Source organism: Geospiza fortis, unplaced genomic scaffold (assembly GCF_000277835.1).
Source record: "Geospiza fortis unplaced genomic scaffold, GeoFor_1.0 scaffold54, whole genome shotgun sequence".
Classification (NCBI taxonomy): domain Eukaryota; kingdom Metazoa; phylum Chordata; class Aves; order Passeriformes; family Thraupidae; genus Geospiza; species Geospiza fortis.
Window position 1 is genome coordinate 16,737,591 of NW_005054301.1, and position 19,442 is coordinate 16,757,032.

General features: G+C 44.9%; 1 protein-coding gene across 1 annotated transcript in view; it reads left to right on the plus strand.

Moving 5' to 3' along the window:
- Window positions 1–6,560: 6,560 nt before the first annotated feature.
- Window positions 6,561–19,442, plus strand: part of GALNT16 (polypeptide N-acetylgalactosaminyltransferase 16) — a 37,542-nt gene continuing 24,660 nt past the window's right edge. Inside the window, exons 1-4 of the mRNA XM_005417533.2 lie at window positions 6,561–6,810; window positions 9,673–9,771; window positions 15,925–15,992; window positions 18,439–18,504. Coding sequence (XP_005417590.1) covers window positions 6,635–6,810; window positions 9,673–9,771; window positions 15,925–15,992; window positions 18,439–18,504 — 409 coding nt within the window. The 5' untranslated portion in view covers window positions 6,561–6,634. The remainder of the gene's footprint in view (window positions 6,811–9,672; window positions 9,772–15,924; window positions 15,993–18,438; window positions 18,505–19,442) is intronic.

A 19,442-nucleotide genomic window follows, 5' to 3' on the forward strand; every position in this document is an offset into this window, starting at 1 on the left:
GGGAGAACATTGCTATGGAAACCAAACATAGAAATGTAGTTGTTTCTCCTTTCTTATCTTGTTCAGAATTTCTACCTTTGCAGGTCGGATTCTTGAGGACACTTTCCTTGTCAACAACTCAGTGTCTGGCAAAACGGTGAAGGAAGAAAAGAAAAACAAAATAGAAATTATTTGGTGGAATGGCATGACTTTCTAGTCATGAGACAGGCATAGAGAGAAAAGGCTTCTCGGGGCAAAACCAGAAGAGAGTTGAGAGGCAAGTCTTGCAGAGCTGACAGAGAATTGCCTCTGCACACACAGAAGGCAATAAATACCCAGAGACTATGGAAAGGAACAAGGAGGTAGAGAGGCACTTTGGGCAAGCATCAGTACTGGAAAGCAAACCCCAACAGACAACCTCAGTTTCTCACTTTCGCAGTCCCAGGGCAACTACAGCTCTGTCACAGGGCCTGGAGAAGCCCTGTAAGCTGGTGACCATGAGCTCTTCTCAGAGGGCACTGGATATAGCCCCTTCTGGGTGTCTGCTACTGGTCTCCAGCTTGGAACTGGCAGCATGCCTCAAGATTGCCCAGGGTTAATGGCAGCAGTAATTCTTTTGTGACCAGCTAGGTGCCATGGGACTGATCAAGTTGCTTTACTCTTTCCATTGTGTTACTCCAGTTTGTGCAAGCTACAAATGAAACATTCAAATTGGTCTCTGGGCTCTGCTGTCAGCACTTGCACTTATCAAAGAACAGTGATGGTTCTACTTAACTGTGGTAATTTTTTAAAAAAATTTTGTAGTAGGAGCTCCATAAGTGCATGGTTCCCAAACCACATTTAAAATGCTTTACACAGTTTAACAAAGCATGAATAAAATAGGCCCTGTGCTGTCAGGCACAGGCTTTTGTCTCTGAGGACTAGGAACAGTTTTTTGGAGAAGTGTGCAGATTTTTCATGAGACATAACAAAAGCCGTGTGCACACTGGGATTCCTAATGCAAACTGGAGATGCAACGCACCCTCTAAAGCAAATGCTTTTGGCAACAGGCATTTAGCTCGCGTGGTCTTGCAGGTTCAGCCCATAGAGAGTAGCTTGCTCCCTCAGAAGTTTTGGGGATTTGCTGCAGCTGTCAGTCCTGCCCTGTGATCCGTGCCAGTCATAGCCCATCCATGTGCAGTGTGTGGGTTACAGAGCTGAGCAGCTCCAGTCTCTGCAGCATCCCCAAGCACTGCTCTGCTTCCCAGCATCTCACTGCTGCTGGTTGTGCTGTGCTGGCTTGTTCTCTCTGGGACTTTGCTTCAGGTCATTGGGACAGTGCGTGGAGCACGTGGAGGGATCCTACAATGTCGCACCATGCAGGCCCCAACAGCACCAGGGAGGTTTGCAGAGGTGAACTGGCTCTTACCTTTGTTCTGAGGGATGAGGATTTGCACAGCCAGCAAGTTTGTATCTCAATAGGATGGGTTGAAATTGGCATTGAACCAGTTCAGAGGAGAGAAGTCTGCTGGGGGTGGGTGGGAGTTGGGCACGCAGAGCTCGTTGGGAGGGAGGTGCTGGCAGGATTGGGGGTCATGGCAGTGCAAGTGTCTGAGGCTGTGGCAGCAGCGTAAATTGAAGGGGTGCCTCAAGTTGCTACTCCCTGGCTTGCTTTGTGTCCATATTGGTCAATAGACCTTTCTGGTCAGTTAGGTCTTCCATGGAAAGACACTTAGTGGGGGATGGCTTGCAATTGATGCTTTTCACTTCTGGGGTTTTACAGAGCTGAGGCAATTGTGAAAATGAGCTTAAAAAAAAGGAGAAGCATGGCACCCCCTGCTCCATTTGTTTTACTGGCACTAAATGCTTGTAAGAAGTGCAAGAGCTACAAAGTGTATGTCCTGTCACATAAAATTGCTGCTGGACTAATTTCACAGTAACTGTAAAATTATTAATTGCACTTACCTTTGAGAGTTTTACATACCTTACTCTAATTAAGTAGTGATTCCTCATGACCCCTGGAGTATGGTTATTCTTTTTGAATTTGGCCAAGCCTGATGTTAAAAGAATGTACCTTGGGACCCTGAATTCCCAGCTCTGGTTTTAGTGGCTGTTAGCATGATGTGGCAGCTGGTGTGCCCGTGTCTGATGGCAGACTATGACAATGCACAGAGATGAATGGCACTGTCTCTATTATAGTCTTGCTATTTCCCAGGGAATCAGGCCTAGAGGAACATCCCTGTCTTAGCTGAGAAATGAGGCTCTCAAGTTTTCATAGACATGCATGGCATTAATTCCTTTACCTAAATCCCTCGCTTACAAAGATAATTTTGCTACTTAAATAGTTTCTGGTCTCTTGGACCATGTCAAAATACAAATCAGAAAATGCTTTCAACAGCAGAAGAGCATCTGAGTCCATTCTGTCACTGAAAGGGAAAAGTATATGTGAAAATGAGAAATGGTGAAATAAGATTAGAAGGTTTACAGTACTTCCTGAAATTTTCATATGTGAGTTTTTTTGGAGGTCTCAGCAATGTTTGGGACAAAACTTAATTTGTGCAAACTGTTTGCTAATCCCTAGTCTAGACACTCATATTTTCAGTGCCTATTCATCTTTATTTCTGCTTTATTGTAGCTTTTTTTTTTTTTAATCTATCAGAGAGCCACAGTCATAAGGAGCTGGGCTCCTCTGCTGGGCTCTTCTGCTCCCCTAACTCCCACTTCCAGCCCCAAGCATGGGGATATAGAGGGTGTGTAACTACATCAAGGACCTAGGGGTATGAACTGTCCTGTTGGTATGGTAAAAGTCTTGACTCTGCACTCAGCTGTACATAATGTGCCTTTAATACACTAAAGCTAATATCTGCTTATATTGACTACTTCCTGAAGTGAGAGATGTTAAGGTGAGGAGACAGGAAAGAGGAGGGTCAACATTAGTCCACTCTTCAGACAGGGTTTGGCAGGGTTTCATAGAGAACCTGTGCTGTTCCTGTCAAGTATCATTTGACTTCACAGCAATAAATGTCCTGTAGAGCAACATCTATGTTCTAGGAATATAATCTGATAAAGCAAGTCAGTCCTTAAAGATAAGTTTTATATTCACTTTGTCAGGCTAGTTCATAACTGTCTAGGCTGCACTCAGGATTGTGTTTGCTCTGCTTTTTTAATCTTACTTTTCTGTCATGTGCTTTGTAATGAGCTGTAATGTCTAGGGCCTTTCTGAGGGGTTGCTACCATGCTGTCTCTGCCATGTTTTGTTATCAGCACAGACCTGGTGAACTGTAAAGGCCTGCAGTGCCCTTATTGAATTGCTTTTACTGTTTTCAGACGTATTTTCTATGTGTTGAGATAATTTTGAATTCTAACCCTGTTACCCAATGTGTCTGGTATCTTTTCTGGATATCCTATGGATTTGACACACTTACTGTGTCTGAATGCAAGGTATTTATGAAAATACTGAATAGTGCTGGATCGGGAACAAACCCCTAAAGACCTCTTCTTACCCCTCTGCTCTAGTAACAGCTAATAATTACATTCCGGCAGTAACGTTCCAACCAGTTCCCCCATTCTGCACTAGTTTCACCCGGACTATTACTTTTCTAGCTTGCTAATGACAGCATCTTAACAGCCCCTACCAAAAACATTATCTAAGTCATGATGTATCTGTCTCCTGCTTCTCCATAGCCTTGAGCCTGATTACTCCATCACAGAAGAAAATTAGATTGGTCTGACATGACTCGGTCTTGACAAATCTCAGTTAGCCCCTATTTATTACCTTGTTATCTTCTTGGTGCTCATAGATGGATGTTTGGTTACTTGTTGATTATCTATCGATTAGCTGCCTTTCTGGAAGCTGAAGCCAGGCCCTCCTACCTATCATCCTCTAAATCCTCCCTTTGAAGAGAGCACAAAGAGATACTGTCTGAGATAAAACTGCAAGTGGGACTTAACTCTTAACTGACAATCATTTCCTAGTGCTCTTTTATCACTTTTTGATGTATAAGTACTGTGAGAACCATAGTATCTAGAAGAATTACCCCTGAGAGTTCAAGTTTAACTATGTCATGGCTTTTAGGGCAATAAAGGGCCTTCCTGTCCCTGCCCACTCCCCGAGACTGGGAGGAGTCTCCCCAGGATCTCACAGCCCGTGCAGTGATGCTGCAGCAGGACTGGTCTCCAGCTCCTGATAGCCTTGCCCTGCCCAGCTATGGGCCCTGCCAAGGTGCGTCCTCATCCTGTCCTCCCCCAGAGAGGTGCCCTGGGGCTGCCCTGGTGCCCACTTCTGGCTGGGGTGTGGGATTGTCCCTGGCTGCCAGACCCTGCTCCCCAGCTCTTGCACTGTCCTGGGAAAAATGTCTCCTGAAGATATGTTGTCATTTCCAGCATTTTCTAGTATGTTCCTGGCAACATAAATAAAAAACAGTTGTTGCTTTTATGGGACTTGGAGGGGCAAGAGATAAGTATCAAAGGGCAAGTGTGTGACTGCAAAGTATTTAAAGGTGTGTGATAAGCTGGGCTTTGGCTTCAAATTAGCATTGTTTTCTAGGGCAAAAGGAAAAAGAGAAATGGAAGCTGAGTCCAGCAAAATCCTTGTATGATTTGAGGAAAGAAAACATTTCAGTTTTTAGCGGTATGAAAGTAATTGTTTTCACATCATACTGAAAATAAAAATTCAAGGAAGATTCTAAGCAGCAGGCTGTGCAACCAGCCATAAAGGTAGCCAAGATGTTCCTGTAACCCAGCACCATGCCCAGGTGATGTGGTGGTGGCTGCAAGGGGCAGAGGGGATAGCAGCAGCATCCCTGGAGAAGGGGTGGCAGAGCAGGACACTCTCTGCCTGGAGGAGTGGAGCAGAGGCAAACTCACCCACTGGAGTCCTACACAAGGGCAGATCCATAAACATTGGCTTGGTTGTGCAGTGTCTGAAGGAATTTCTCAGTCCTGAAAATAATAGCTCTTTCTTTCCTCCATTAAAAGATATTTGCCTCATTCTTGTATGGTGAGAAAGGGAAGTCTGAGCATCAGGCTAACTTTGGCTGTATTAGGCATAATTTTATGGGCCACCTTAATTTTTTTTTTCTGACTTAATTAATCTTCTCTTCAGATAGAATAGTCCTAACCTCTAATTTCTCTTCATCCTGCAGTAGCTTCCTTCCAGATACAGGCTTGACACAAAGCTTGTGCTCTGGCCACGGCTGCTGGGCTGTCACTGATTTCTTACAACTGCTCACGATGGTTTCAGTTTTCTCTGTCCCATTTGCAGTGCACTCAATTTGCTTCATTTCCCATCTCGACAGACTGGGTGCAGGGTTTCATTTGAGCTGTCCACAGGGATGCTCAGATCTGTAGCCTGAGTGGTCACGGTTCATTTGAAATCCATCAATGTACACGAGTAGTTCAATTTATTTTTTCTAATGTTCATTGTCTTGCCCTTCTTTATGGTGAATTTCATTTGCCATCATCTTATCTGACTGTCTGGTTCTCCTAGGTCTGTCTGCACTGAAGGGTAGCCCTTGTCAGAGAAAGTTGCAGAGATGAATGTTCTTCTAAGCACCCTCCCGCTTCAGGAATTTGCTGTGGTGTTGGATCTCTTGAATTCTTTCCCAACCCACTAGGATGGCCCAACCAACATGGTGTGTGATACTGGGGACCATTCTCTGGTCTCTTGCCCTCTGTAACTCCTAAAAGGAGACCTTTAGCAGAGGGAGAAACGCGATCAAGCCTAGTATTAGAGAGCATCCAAGCTATTTTACATAGAAGGATCTCAAGATCTGGGGATTATCTAGTGCTTTGAATGAGATGTGTAGGTGCAAGTATCTGCCTCTTGCAGCAGTTTTAGGGAGCTCTAGCACTCCCTTTCAAAGCTGGGAGTATTTTGTTTTTATTATTTGGTCTATCAAACAGCTACAGAAAATTTGTTAAACTACTTTTATTGTATAAACAGTCTTGATTGTGTTATAAGCAAGTATTTTAGAGTTTGTAGGTTGTTTCCAAATAGAGTCATGTACCTAAGAGAGGGCCAGAGCTGTACCTGCCCTCCCTCCTGATGACCCTAGTGAATGATTTTCAGTTGCTGATATTGCACTGACTCAGTGGCCTAGGAAAGTTAGAGGAAAATTAGGAGAGGAGAGAGATGGCCCTGGTCTTTTAACTCTTGTGAGGTACTGAGGACAGTCATGGGCAGCTTTTAACTCTATCAAGGACGTCTGTGAGACTGGGCAAGTCTGAACAAGGCACAGCAGTGAACCTGTTTAATCAGCTGCCTCTCTGTTTGTATGCAGTGATTGTTGAAAGGCTGAAACTGCTTTTCCTCAAAATATGGTGTCTCAGCCACCTTGGCTGGAGACTGCTTTCAGACATTCATTGCCTGGAAGGGTTTCCAAATGCTTGCAGTCTCACACATTCTGTGTAACAGGTGCTAAAGGGAATTTGGCTCTGCCTGTGCTATCAGGAACAGCAGATTCCGTCCCAAGCTCAGTCAGTAAGGATAGCGAAGCCTGCAGTTTTAACACCCTGTCTGTGGGGACTCCTCCTTTCCTTTCCAAGCTCTTGCCTATCCTGCCTTCCTCCATACCTGAGCAACTTCCAGATGTGTGGCAAGGTCTGAACTTATTACCTCTGTCTAAGCATGGGCCAGCTGCTGTCCCTGATGCTCTGATGCTTGTCTCTGCTCTAGATGACGAGGGCTCCCCCAGGAGAGAAGAGCAGCCGGCGGGGTTTTGACGAGAAGGCTTACTTGTCCTCCAAGGTGCTGAGGGCTGGAGAAGACCCCTACCGGCAGCATGCTTTTAACCAGCTGGAGAGTGACAAACTCAGCAGCGACCGGCCCATCCGGGACACCAGGCACTACAGGTACCCTGCAGCCCTGCTCTGAGCCGTGCTGCTGCTTGCTGCAGGAGCCCAGTGCTCCCTGCTGTCAGTGTGTAATGCTGACAAAGTATGTTTTGGGTTTTCCTTTGGTCCACTGTTTCACTGAATTTCATGGTTCATCTGGAAAGGTCTCAAATGCTTGGAAAACCTTGACAAATTCAGTCCCAGCTTGAGACTTTTCTAACCCCTCTTTTTCCAGGTCCAGGCATCATCTTGTTTTAGCACAGCCCCTCCACTGCCGCTGGGATTGCTCATTGGACAGTTTTGTTTTGCCCAACTGCCCCTACGCTCATGGCTTCCTTTGGCGTCCTTCTGTCCTGGCTGCAAAGCACACCTTTGTTGCAGCCTTCCTTTTTTTTTTGCTGTGGTGTTTCTCACCTGCTGTGCTCTGGCTGTCTGAAGCTGGTTTTGTGTTTCTTTCCATCGTGAACATCACTGGCTGAGGGCTGCTGGGGTAGGGATGAAACTAACATGCAAATACAGTGTTCTGTAGCTTGCAAAGTGCTTGTAATTCTACCCTTGTTTCATCTATTCTGCTGAAAAAAATTGTCCTTACATTGCTAATGGTGCTTGGGTAACTATTTTGTAGTTTCTGGAGGACAAAAAGGTAATGCTTTAGTACAAAAAGATTCTTGAAAACTGTAGGTTTAATAGTAATAGGATAGTGTACAATAGTCTGCTTCAGTCCTAGACTCTACCTAGAAGTATGTATGGTTCTAGGTATGATATGGTTGCAAAGCAATATTTCACAGCAGCTGGGAGCAGGAAACCAGGCATCTAACTTGACTGAAATTGTGAAAGGGATGCCAGGAGACATGGAGCTTTGTGAGCCTGCCAGCACTGACAGCCCTCAGAGTGTTTTTTGAAGGCAGGCAGTCAGGACCATGGTTGTGGCATCCAAGTCTTGTGCTGCTGTTCTCCAGCATAGTATTTGGGACTGGCTTCCTAGTGACCCAGAGGCAATGGTGCTATGTTCTGTGTTGCTGACAAGTCTCCCTGCAATGCAGAATTGCTGTTTTCTGTTAATCTGCTGTCATGTTCTGGCATAAAACCAGCTCACTTCAAAGATAAATTATTGTTTATTTTCATCTGTGATAGCATGCAGAGCATGCTTTTTGTGAAGACCCTCATCTCTGCACTTCAGTCAGAAAAGCAAAATATATGTGATTCTCTGCAAATGTATAGCTATTTCAGACCCAGCTTTTCAAGGATTCCCTTGAGTAATGGAGAGTCCAAAGTAGTATATAATCAGAACAAATAAACCTATTTCCATGTTTCTCCCCTTTACAGGGAGTAATTTGGGAATGAGCAATCTGTATTTGACTGTCTTATGTTATAACAATATTGGAATAGTTGCTGGGATGGCAGCTCAGGATGAGAACTTTTTTCAGCTGATACAAGTTAGATTGTGGACTTGGCTCTTTGTTTAAGGAATGGGGGGAGTCTGTTGGTCACTAACATACCAATTTTTCTTCAGGCACCCAAGCCAGAGCATGGACATACTTGACTTTACATCCTACAAGCTCCTTCTGACTTAGCATGCATTTGTTTCTTTGATCCAAAGCAAAGACAGGGTCAACTTTCAAGCACAAACCTTGTCCTTGTTCTCTGGGATGCTGCAATAATGCTGAAATACTGGGAAAACTTCCCCAAATAACCCATACATCAACCTCTTCTGCTTTTCCACTTCCTGATTCCTTAATACATTTTGTGTGCATTACATCATGGAGTTATTTTGAAACAATAATAAATATGGTCTGTCTCAGATTTGTTCTCACGTTGTCCGCTTTAGTCTTTATCAGGTTTCTCTATGTGTTTGAAAATTGCTGTATGAAGTGGCCGTACCCTTTATAAAACACTGGAATGAAAGTCCTAAAGCAGTAGGATTGAAAATGATGATAAAACTAGTCACAGTTTAGCAGTAGTCATAAAAGAATAGTAAGTAAATATGGAAGTACAAGGTGTGGGTCTAAGAAGTGAATTGTATCCCCTGTCAGGATGGAGATTCAGTCTATGCAAAGCCTTGAGCTGTTAAAAGTAGGTGTGGTTTCTTCATCAGACAGGAAATCAGAGCACGCTGACTGCAGTTTGGCACCATCTGGAAGTTAAGAAGGCAGATGCTTTGGAGGGGTAGGTCAGCCCAAATCAGCCGTGCTCAGCATCTGCCAGAATTGGATTCAGGATTCCTGTCTGTGAGTTGTTCCCCTCACAGAAACTTTGCTCTCCACAGGGAGAAGCAGCCTCGTGCAGGTTAATCCTTGGTTCTGAGTGTGAGAATGTGTGTATGTACCTAACATTACAAAGTCAGATGACAAGATAGAAAGAATTACTCTTCATTGCTAGTGGGTTGCCATTAGTGTTGAGCCTCAGCAACTCCATAACACAGATCACAGAACTAGCTGGTATATTCCTTTCTGTGAAGTTTGTGTCCAAAGAATTTGAAGTGCTTTATACAGCAATGCCTGGGTATACCAGCTCCATGCATCCTTAGCATGTCCATGTCCTGTGCATGAATAAACAAGACTTTACGTGAATCACAGGTAAATCCAGGACTAGAATCCACAACTGAAACTTAGTTCACTATAAAACCCACATGGCCTCCTTAGCATGCAGGTTTGTGAGTTTAGGTATCACAACCTCCAAATGTTGCTTTTCAATGGGCGCTTTTTTTTTTTAAGCTCTGCCAGCCTTGGTGCAGGGGCTGCTGAGGCTTCCCTTGCTGCAGCTCAACTGTGCTGGTTCTGATTTCAGTATATTACTCTCCTTTTAGAAATTCCAGGTACACTGTTGCAGTACTACTGCTGGGTTATGTTTGGCTTACACTCCTGCTGTCCTGTGCTGCAGGTGCACTTCTGTACGCTATGACACTGACTTGCCAGCCACCAGTGTCATCATCACCTTCCACAACGAGGCGCGATCCACCCTGCTCCGCACGGTGAAGAGGTGAGCTCAGCTGGGGTCTGGGAGTGCTCTGGGGGGAAATTAGGCATTTTGCAACAGCTAGACAAGCAGGGTGGCTGCAGTTTCCCAAGTGATAGCATTCTGCTCTCAAGATGGCCCACTAGGACGGGCCAGAGGCTTGGATTGGCACTGTGGGTGTATCTTCAAATGCAGAGCATATCTGCAGTTAGCCATTGTATGGCTTCAATCGGGGGAATCACAAGCAGCAAGGAAGAGTAGTGCGGCATTCACATTCTCTGAAAAATCCCTTCGCCCAGGATTTTTCTCCTGGGAAACTGAGAAGCCTCAGAGAAAAAGGAAAACAACTATTATCTCATTTGCTTCTCCTGTGTTTTACTCATCTAGAATGTTTTTGGAGATTGTTTACCACAGGTGATTGTTTCATTGGGTTCTGGTGTGAGTTGTTTTCACCCATTGGCCAATCAGTGTCAAGCTGTGTTGGGACTCTGGAGAGAGTAAGGAGTTTTTATTACTATCTTTTTAGCATGGTGCAAGTATCCTTTCTGTATTCTTTAGTATAGTTTAGTATAGTATTCTTTAATATAATATAGTATCATAAAATAATAAATTAGCCTTCTGAGAACATGGAGTCAGATTCATCATTCCTTTATTCTTTGGGGCACCCCGCAAATACAAGAGGTAGCTGGGCCTGCATCCACAGGTGAGAACAGTCTTAAGTCTCAGCCAAGTGTGAGCTTGGTTTGGAAGAATGAGGGGGGACTAAAAAGAACATTGTGTGCTGCTAGGTGCAGTGACTGAGCCCTTGCTCATGGTCCCTTGCTGGTAATCAGTTGCTGAACCTGATGGCCTACCAGGTGTACCCTGGGGCTTTGCACAGAGCTCCTGCTGAGCCTGCAGGACACTTGCTGTCTTGTACCAGTATCTCCTCATACCTGAGTAACAGCAGTGGCCAAATCTAGCTAAGTAAATAGGTGGCATAGGACCTGTCAGCAACCCCAAATAGATGGAGGCTTGCAGTCATCTGTACCACAAAGCGATGTTCCAGCTGCTCCTTCACTGCCCTCTTCCATCACCCCCACAGAACCCAGGCAGGCTCTTTTCCTTTTAGTTCCCAGAGAAGAAAATGCCCTCTGACTTCTCTGACTTACTAAGTAATTTCTCAAAGGGTCTCTGAAGCCTGCAAGCAGGCCCAGGAACAGCCATTGAGGCTGAAGGGAGAGTGAATTGTCTGTGTAGCAGTTTGAGCTGATGGTATCACTAACAGGAATGCATTATTCATCACTGCCACTTCTTCCCTTGACAGATCCTGTGGACTTAAAGAAATGTGCTATGTGAATAAAGAACAGGCTTTTTCAAGTTGACCTCATGTCTAGAAGGCTGGGTTTCTGCCACCAAGTTTGGTGCTATTGTGTTTCCAGAGACCTGTATGCACTGCATTGACACGTTTTGCCTTTTCTATAATTTTCCTTTGAACCATACAATGAGTTCTGCGGAGTCACTGTCCAGAAAATGGGCAGACTTGTTTGGAACCATGGTGCTGCTAAGGCAGCTGGAGGAGATTTCTGCCTTTTCAGTCACAGGTCAGCCAGTAGATAGGTGCTGAGAAACCATGGTAGTATGTCCTACTTTTTCTTGTCCTGGAAAGCCCAGAACTGGATGCAGCACTTAAGATGTGGTATTACCAGTCTCTCAGATTTGGTCTCCTGCAACCAGAGCCCCCAACAAAGACCTTGAAAAATGGGTGACCCATCTATTCAGATTGGTCCCTGCAATGCTGCTGCCCCTGGAGGACTGGTGTTGTGAGGAGCTGGCTGCGCTCTGCTGTGAATGGCGTAGTGGATGGAATTTCCTCCCAGACCTCTGGCTACAGCTGGGGTCTTCATTGCCAGATGGTTTACAGCCAGTGCATGTGATGGATTTACTCCTTCCTTAAATCACATCAGAAGTGTCAATAATTTATCCCTGTCTCATGAGAGATCCTGAAGGCTGAGTCCTTCTTGGGCTCTACAGTATTTGCCACACAAGCAAGCATTGGCTAATAGCCTTGTCTTTGAGCACTAAAGGTTTGACAACCATACACAGAGGTAAAGGTTCACGTCATGGCTGCACTGCTAGAAAAGGCATGGGCATAAGTCTGACTTACAGGTTGACACTGATGTTATAGAGGGATTTGACAGAGCTCTTCAGGGCCTCTTCTGTAACCTGAGAGTCCCATCTTTCAGCAAAACTCATCTGAATGTGCCAGGCTGAATTACTGCTGTGAGAGTAATTGTTGTTCAAGTCACACACACAGTCAGTGCACCAGTACTATGTAATTACTTTGCATCCCTGGCACTTTGGGATAAGTCCACTATCAAAGGGACAGGACTGTTCTGTTCTGTTGGGTTTATGACCTGGCTGTGAGTCTGCTGAGGACCACAGTAATATTAAGCAGCAGGAAGCATAAAATTGCTCTGCCTGCTTACCTGCTGACTAGTCAGGCTTGCAGCTTGTCATTATTTCTATATGTGCAAGAGCTTTCTTAAACCAGGTAGAGCATGATTATTTGGATAATTAGAATGAACCATTTGAGATGCATCTGGAGAAAGTTAAATATGATTCTACTGTTATTATGGGCCTTTTCCCAAGTTCAGTTATCATGATTACACTGTGGGAATGCTATAAGAGAAAGGTGTGAAGGAGGAAAACTGATGAAAATTAGCAGCACTAAAAGCAAAATTTTCTATGTCTGAAAACATTTTTAGAGGCCTAATCTTTTGAGGTGAGTTGAAAATGTATTACCAGTTGAAATTTTCATATGTGAGGTCTTTGCAAGTGTGGCTTTTGAGTATCTGAATTTGGGCGCTCAAAAACCAACCACAAGACTTGGGGAAATTCTAGAATTAAATACATGGAAAGGGTACTGGGATTGAACTGATCTTAAACCCAGAGAGAGCCCAAATGCACTCCCCTGGGCCAGAATTACCTTATTGCAAGGTAATTCAACAAAGTGACAATGCTGGTACCAAAAGATCTTGGGAAGTGACCCCGGGATGATACTCCTGCATCACAGGCTTGTTTCAGGATGATCTAAACCTGGCAGCTCTAGGGGCCAGATCCTGATCTGAATACCCTTCTTGCTAACCTCACATGCACATGTGAGCACATGGACTTAAATGCTTCTGGCAGCTCAGCAGTTGCCTTCTTCTCCCTCCTGTCTCTGGGATCTCTGCTGCTGGGTGGGAGCAACAGGAATGATGTGCTGGCGTTGCTCCTTGAGGATGGGAGAAATGTTTGTGTATGAGGGAGAGGGGGAAGGAGAGGAGTGACCTTGAAGAAGAATAACATATTCCCTCAAGTACCCTGTTGCTTATCCCTCCTGGTCTTCAGAGGCAGCATGTGCTGCATACCTGCCTTCTAGTGTGGGCTCCAGCCATGTGTTTTCAGTGTAGAGGGAGACAACTGGTTAAAAATATCCAGCAAGAGTCTGAAGAAGGGGAATAGGGGAAAAAAGTGGGAAATGGGCTATCAGACAAAACCTGTGAAGATGCCAGTTCAAATGGCTTGTTGCTGGCATCCTCAGTCCTGCAGGAGGTGTGTGTCAGTCAAGAGCTGCTTGCTTGCTTTGATCTCTTTTCTTTGCTAGGACATAGCTGTCACTCTCAAATCAGTCACTTGCTTGGCATCCTGTTCTCCTTCAGAAACAATTGTCACTCAAAAGGCATGAGATTGATGTCTATGCATGATTAATCTTTAAGCCATACCTTCAGTCTGCTGCCCTGACCATTCTTGCAGAAGAAAAAGTCAAGTGCTTTGTTGTTTGGTCCCTCTCTTTCTGATCTCAGAAAGTCATGATTGCAGGGACCTTTTGGTTTTGGTGCAAATGTAAAGGTGAATTGTGAGGCTCTAAGTCACTGGATTTGAGCAGCTGTCAGTGGTTCAGTGCCTATGCAGGGGGCCTGTAAAAATCCTGATTAAGAGGATGCTGTTGTTATGCTAGAGCATTGGTGTAGTGTCTCATTACAATGACAATTTAAAGAATGGCAAAAAAGGATATTATGTTAGAGCAAAGGGAAAAAATATACTCTTCTGCTAACAACCAGAATAAAGAAGATTATCTGGGAGCTTAGGGGGGCTGGACAGAGGAGAGAAACTCATTGGCAGTGCTGATGTCACATTCATGCAAGAGAGTAAGGACTCTGATACTGAAAGAAGAGGGAAGCTGTGAGAAAAGGCAAAGGAGATAGGGAATCCATGAGATGGCAGGGGAACAGTCCATGTTTCTGCTGTAAAAGGCAATTGTCACTTGGATTTTGGAATTCTAATAATACGTTTTTGTGCCTGAAAGTGTTTGTCATGGCATTTTCTGCACCTCAGTGAGGGGAAATATTAGGATTACTGTGCTCCTTGCTAAAAAGACAGGGATAACGAAGTACAAAGAAGATTAAGTACCTTTCCCAAGGATCTACAGCAAGTTGTTGCAGAGCTGAGAGAAGAACAGGGCACTGTACAATGAGCTGTGAACTCCTCAAGGGATGTGTTCTCTCTGTTGGGGAATCAGTGGGCAGGTAAAGAAGAGAGAACAAAATGGGACTTTTTTCCCAGTTATGTTGAGTTGAAAGACCTGAAACTTGTGATGAAAATGTGAGCATTGCCAATAGTCAAGCTAGTGGAAGAAGGTGTAGAATACCATTTTGCAGCCATTATACTGCAGTCTGTCTGGGTTGTTTTGCATTGTGTTTGCACAGACAAGAATTTCAGTGCAGGGCAACCTTGTCTGTAAAATATGCAGATGGTGGTTGTGCTGGGAGAAGCTGCACTTAGAATGGCACAGGAGCATCCCCCCACCTCCCACCCCACCATACTAGAGGATCCAGAGAGACATGAGCCAAGAGAAGCAAATGAGATTCAGCTTTGGAAAATGCAAGCTCAGTCATCTAGGGACATGTCAGCTCAAAATACAAATACTATGAGAGGTGTATAAAGCAATGTGAATCTGAAATAGAGTGGGATGTGATACTGAGCAGCAGAACAGTCAGAATTTTGCTGTATGAGAAAGCAGAACACTCTTCCAAACTGAGGGAACTTTGGCTCTGTATGCAAAGCCATCAGTGGTATTACTTAACAACATGGCAATTTATTTCTCTACACCTTCATTCCTAGGAGTATGGAACTATTCTTGTTGTCTGTTTCCTATATCAAACAACAACAACAAAATCCAAAAGAGAAAAAAAGCCAGAAATTTTTCTCCAGTATTGCTCAAAAGAGCAGGTGCTACTGAAATGAGACAGATTGCTAGAACTAGGAGGACAGTGCTTGCCTCTGTTTTTAATGTTAAAATTTGCATAACTACCCTCTTCACTGGACTGCTTAAGCATCACTGAGCAACCTTGTTGAAGGTAATGAGGACCTGCCTGTGCACAGAGGCTTGGAGGGGGAATATGCTGTGTGATGGTAGTAAAGCCAAGCGAAAGATTTGAAGAAGTTCGTGGAAAAAGAATTCAAGCATTTTGTATGAATGAGACTGATAAAGAGGTCCAAACTGAACTGCTCAGACTCCAATATACCAGAATGCTTTGGTGTCTGAGAAGGGCACAAGCTTTTCTCTGCTTTCGTCGTGTGTGTGCTGCAGATGCAAACTCACTGCAGACCGAGGGTGTTACATGGTATGGTGCAACCAACCTGAGGAAAGGGAGTGCTTTCAGCAAGTGTGGTGCTGTTTTGAAAGACAGACAGTTAACAAGCAAAAGAGGGGAAAAAAATCCAAACCCAGAATATTGACAATGCTTCCTTCCAAAGAAGGGAGTTGGTGAGAAAGCCGAGCAGGTCGCACCTGTTGCATTGAGGTAGAGCTCCTTGCTGGGAAAGTGGCAGCTCTTTATGCCCTCCAGCAGTGATGACTTTCACACAGAGGCTGGCAGGTGGGAATGGCCATTGGGCTGCCTTGGGGCAGGTGGTTCTCTCCATTTCACCTCTGTTTAGGGGCAGAACATGCTGCAGCATCCTTTGCTAGCTGCCCCAGGCAAGTCTCACAGCTCCTGGCTGTGGGTCCTTGTGAGGTCTGGCTGAGGGCCACAGCTCTCTGGGATATTCTCACTTGCAGTTTGGTCCTGCCAATGAACACTGTTACAAGGGCAAGGTCACTGTTGTTATGGCAGCTCACAAGGTGGCTTTTTCTTTCCTGCGTCCCTGCAGTGTTCTGAACCGCACCCCTCCCAGTCTCATCCAGGAGATCATTTTGGTAGATGACTTCAGCTCAGATCGTAAGTGTGGACCTATTTTCTTTACACTTATTTCTTCCTTTCTGTTTTCCTGGGTTTTGTTTGTTCTGTTGAGTCCCCCTCCCTCACAGATTCCCTCTTGTCTGTATGCAGGAGAAAAAGAAAAGGAAATAGGTCTGTGTTTAATGTCCATGCATGTCAGAGGCCAGAGCTTCTTCCTCTCTTTTTCTTTCCATTGGGTCTTCCATTTCTGTCAGTGTGACAGTTTTTGCTAGGTTGCTGGAGATCTCTGTCAGGTTTCATTATGCACCATTTGGTGAACCATTTAGCACAGATATATATGTAGCAATGCTGTATGTGAGCAGAGCAGGTACTTACAGACCAAGAGGCAAGATGAGGATGCAGTGGAGTATACAGAAAATTGCTGCCTGGGGTCCTGCAGGCAGGCTGAGGTGAGACTGGCTGTCTGTCTCTGTGTGCCTGGGACCCCAGGTGTCCCTGTGGGAAGCTGTGACAGAGCTACTGCTTTGGACAGCACCATATTTCTTCTGCAGCTTGGCACAGGGATGGGGTGTCTACTGCATCAGTTCCACCAGAGCTGCAGACTGGAGGCTCTGGAGTCTTTCCCTCTGTACAGTTGCTCTTGCTCCTGGCTGTTGTGTAGTACTTGTGAAGTGGTGGGCAGAGAAGACTTCTTGCTTCTCCCATGATATGTTCTGGATTCAAGGGCAATCAGTTATGTACCATTTGTAATGATTGATAATTACTCCCTCAGAACACTTTACAGATAGCTGTGAATGCCCACCTTGGCCTGCTGAGGTAAGGAAGCAATGCTATTTTGATTTTGCAGCTAAATGCTTATGTAGCTTTGGCCACAAAAAAAAACATTTTAAAGGTAGATGCTGAGATGAGGGATTTGAGTTTCTGAGGGCCTTACAGTGTGTTTTGAATAAGTATCAAGCTGTGCTCAGCTGTTTAATTTCAGTGTTTCTGAGCATTTCCAACAAACAATCCCTAGTGTTCCACATTCTGCACCTAAAAAATCAGTTCTTAAGGGGCAAAGTGTTCCAGATTAACAGTGATGGATTTCTGGTACCTGTTCTGCCCAGGATTCAACCATAAACTCCCATTTAGGCTCCTCAGTAAATAGAAAGATTTTTAAAAGGCTCCATCCCGTCACAGCTCTTATTTTTTCACTGGCAGCTGGATATTTGTGGATATAATCACTTCCCTGAGACACGTTCGTGGAGGCACTTCAGCACATGTTTGAGGTCTGATGCTTTGCTTTAATACCTGCCTCAGTTTCTCCAAATATACCGAGAGTTTGTCATCTCTGGCAAGTATCTACAGGCAGAGCAATGTGCTCCACTCCTGCAGAGTGAATGAATGAGTAAAGATCTCATACCTGAACTTGTGACTTGGCCAAGATAAGAGCATTGCCTTCCCTTGTAGCAGAGTTCCAGCAAAATCTTGATGCTCTGTAACTCAGAGCACCTGCCACTTCCCTTGGATGATGCAGCATCTGCCAAAGTGCCAATGTAAGAGCAATATTTCAGATTGCACAGATCCTTGAGAATGGAAATACTTGTACAGGAACGTGCTAAGAGGTGCACTTTGGCTAAGGGCCTTTTCATTCTCCCCAGAGTGCTCAGTCTGTGGGAAGATGACAGCAGGAAAGAGGGGGCATGAGATGTGTAAAGGAATATGGAATAAACAGGGAAATTGGGGTGAATTTGATGGAGCAAGAAAAAAGAGCAAGTTAGAAATTGCTGTTCCTGTGACATCTGTCTAGGGCAGGAATAGAGAGGATGACGGAGAACTAAGGACTCAGTGCTTATTGGTGTCTGGCTGGAGCAGGTAACTGTTCTTCTCCCTCATCTTCCCTAGGTAATGAAAATGGGGGATGCCAGGAGTTTCTAGCAAGCTTCCAGCAAAGCCCTTCGTCAGGCATCCGTGTGTCAATTTGCTGGTGTCTCCAAGGAGCCAGGTCGCATCCCAGTGGCCTTTATTAAATAAATCAAGTGGAAACTGCCCTGAGAACAAATGGCAGGAGATGCCCAGATGAGCCACTGAAGGCAAAGAGAGCAGATAAGATCACTTTATGTTACAGAACTCTCCTTTCCTTGGCAGTTTGGTGATTTGCAGTCCTGCTTCCCTGAGTTCCCTCCTTTTCATTAGTGCCCAGTGCCACACTGCCAGCACATGCCCCATTGTTCTTGGGAAGTGCTGAGCAGGGGAGGTGGAGGCCTGGCTGCTCAGAGGATTGGGAAACATGGGCTCAGCTGCTGAGGAGGACAGCCAGCAGGCAGTGCTCTTCTGTGTACTCTATAGACAACAGGACTGAGGCCATCACGCTGATTACTGTGATGTTAAGTGAAAGCAGAATTTCCTCTCCCACGGAGAAGCAGGAGGACAGTTAGCTGGGGCTCTCTGTTGAAGCCAAATAATTCATGCATGTATACTGAATGTCTTCTTTGCCTTCCCCAAGCTGAGGACTGCCAGCTCCTTACCAAGATCCCAAAGGTCAAGTGTCTACGAAACACCCATCGAGAAGGTGAGTGTGGAAAGCTTTCGAAGTACAAAGATCTTGCCTATTTTTCCGCATGACTCTGGTTGCCTCCCAGCTGCTTACAGCTGTTGTTTCTTATAGTTAGTCTGTTTTTTCAGTATAAGCATTTGGAAATTCTGTGGAGGGAAAACACAGCTTATCAACTCTCAGGCTTCAGGAGTCTCATGTAATACTTAATAATGAGAAGTGGTGTCCAGAGGCCTTGGCTGCAACAAAGATCACATTTTAAGATCTTTATGAATAAAAATCCAGATGTAAGTCTCGTCCTTTTAAACACAAGCTAACTCTTGCACTTTCAAGCACAAGATAACAAGCTGTGTAGGAGACATGGGAGAAGCAAAGCCAATCATGTGTCTATCATAAAGAGATACAATTAAGGAAAGTTTTTTCTTGCCTATCTGCTACATGCATAAATTGCTTTCCCAGCTGCTCTTTAGTTTGACCCACATGTTCTGGCTTATTTCTAAAGCTGTCAGTGCATAGCAGGTTTGGAGCTAGGATCTGGAAGGAGAGACAAAAATCACTGTTTAGTTCACAAAGAGCATCCCACATAGTGGGGTGGTCTGTAAGAAAGTAAGGAGTCATCTGAGAGCCAGACTGATATCTCTGCAGGGCAGAATAAGGGACAAATGGGAATAAAGCAGATAAGCAGTAAGGCAAAAAGCAGAGAGAAGAATTTGGCCATGGGGAATTGATGATGGAGGCAGCAGTGTGCTCAATGGGAGAGCGAGTGAAGAGGCAGCAGCCAGGTGTCTGTGGGTAGGGCTGGAAGGGAAAGGCAAGGAGCCAGGTGGAAGTTCTGTGTCATGGACAGAAGTGACAGGAGAGGTCATTCATTGTGTGCTGGGAGGGCTCATCTGACTACCCCCAGGGTATGCCCTGCTCTAAAGCTGCTCTCTGCTCCTGATGGAGATGTGATATAG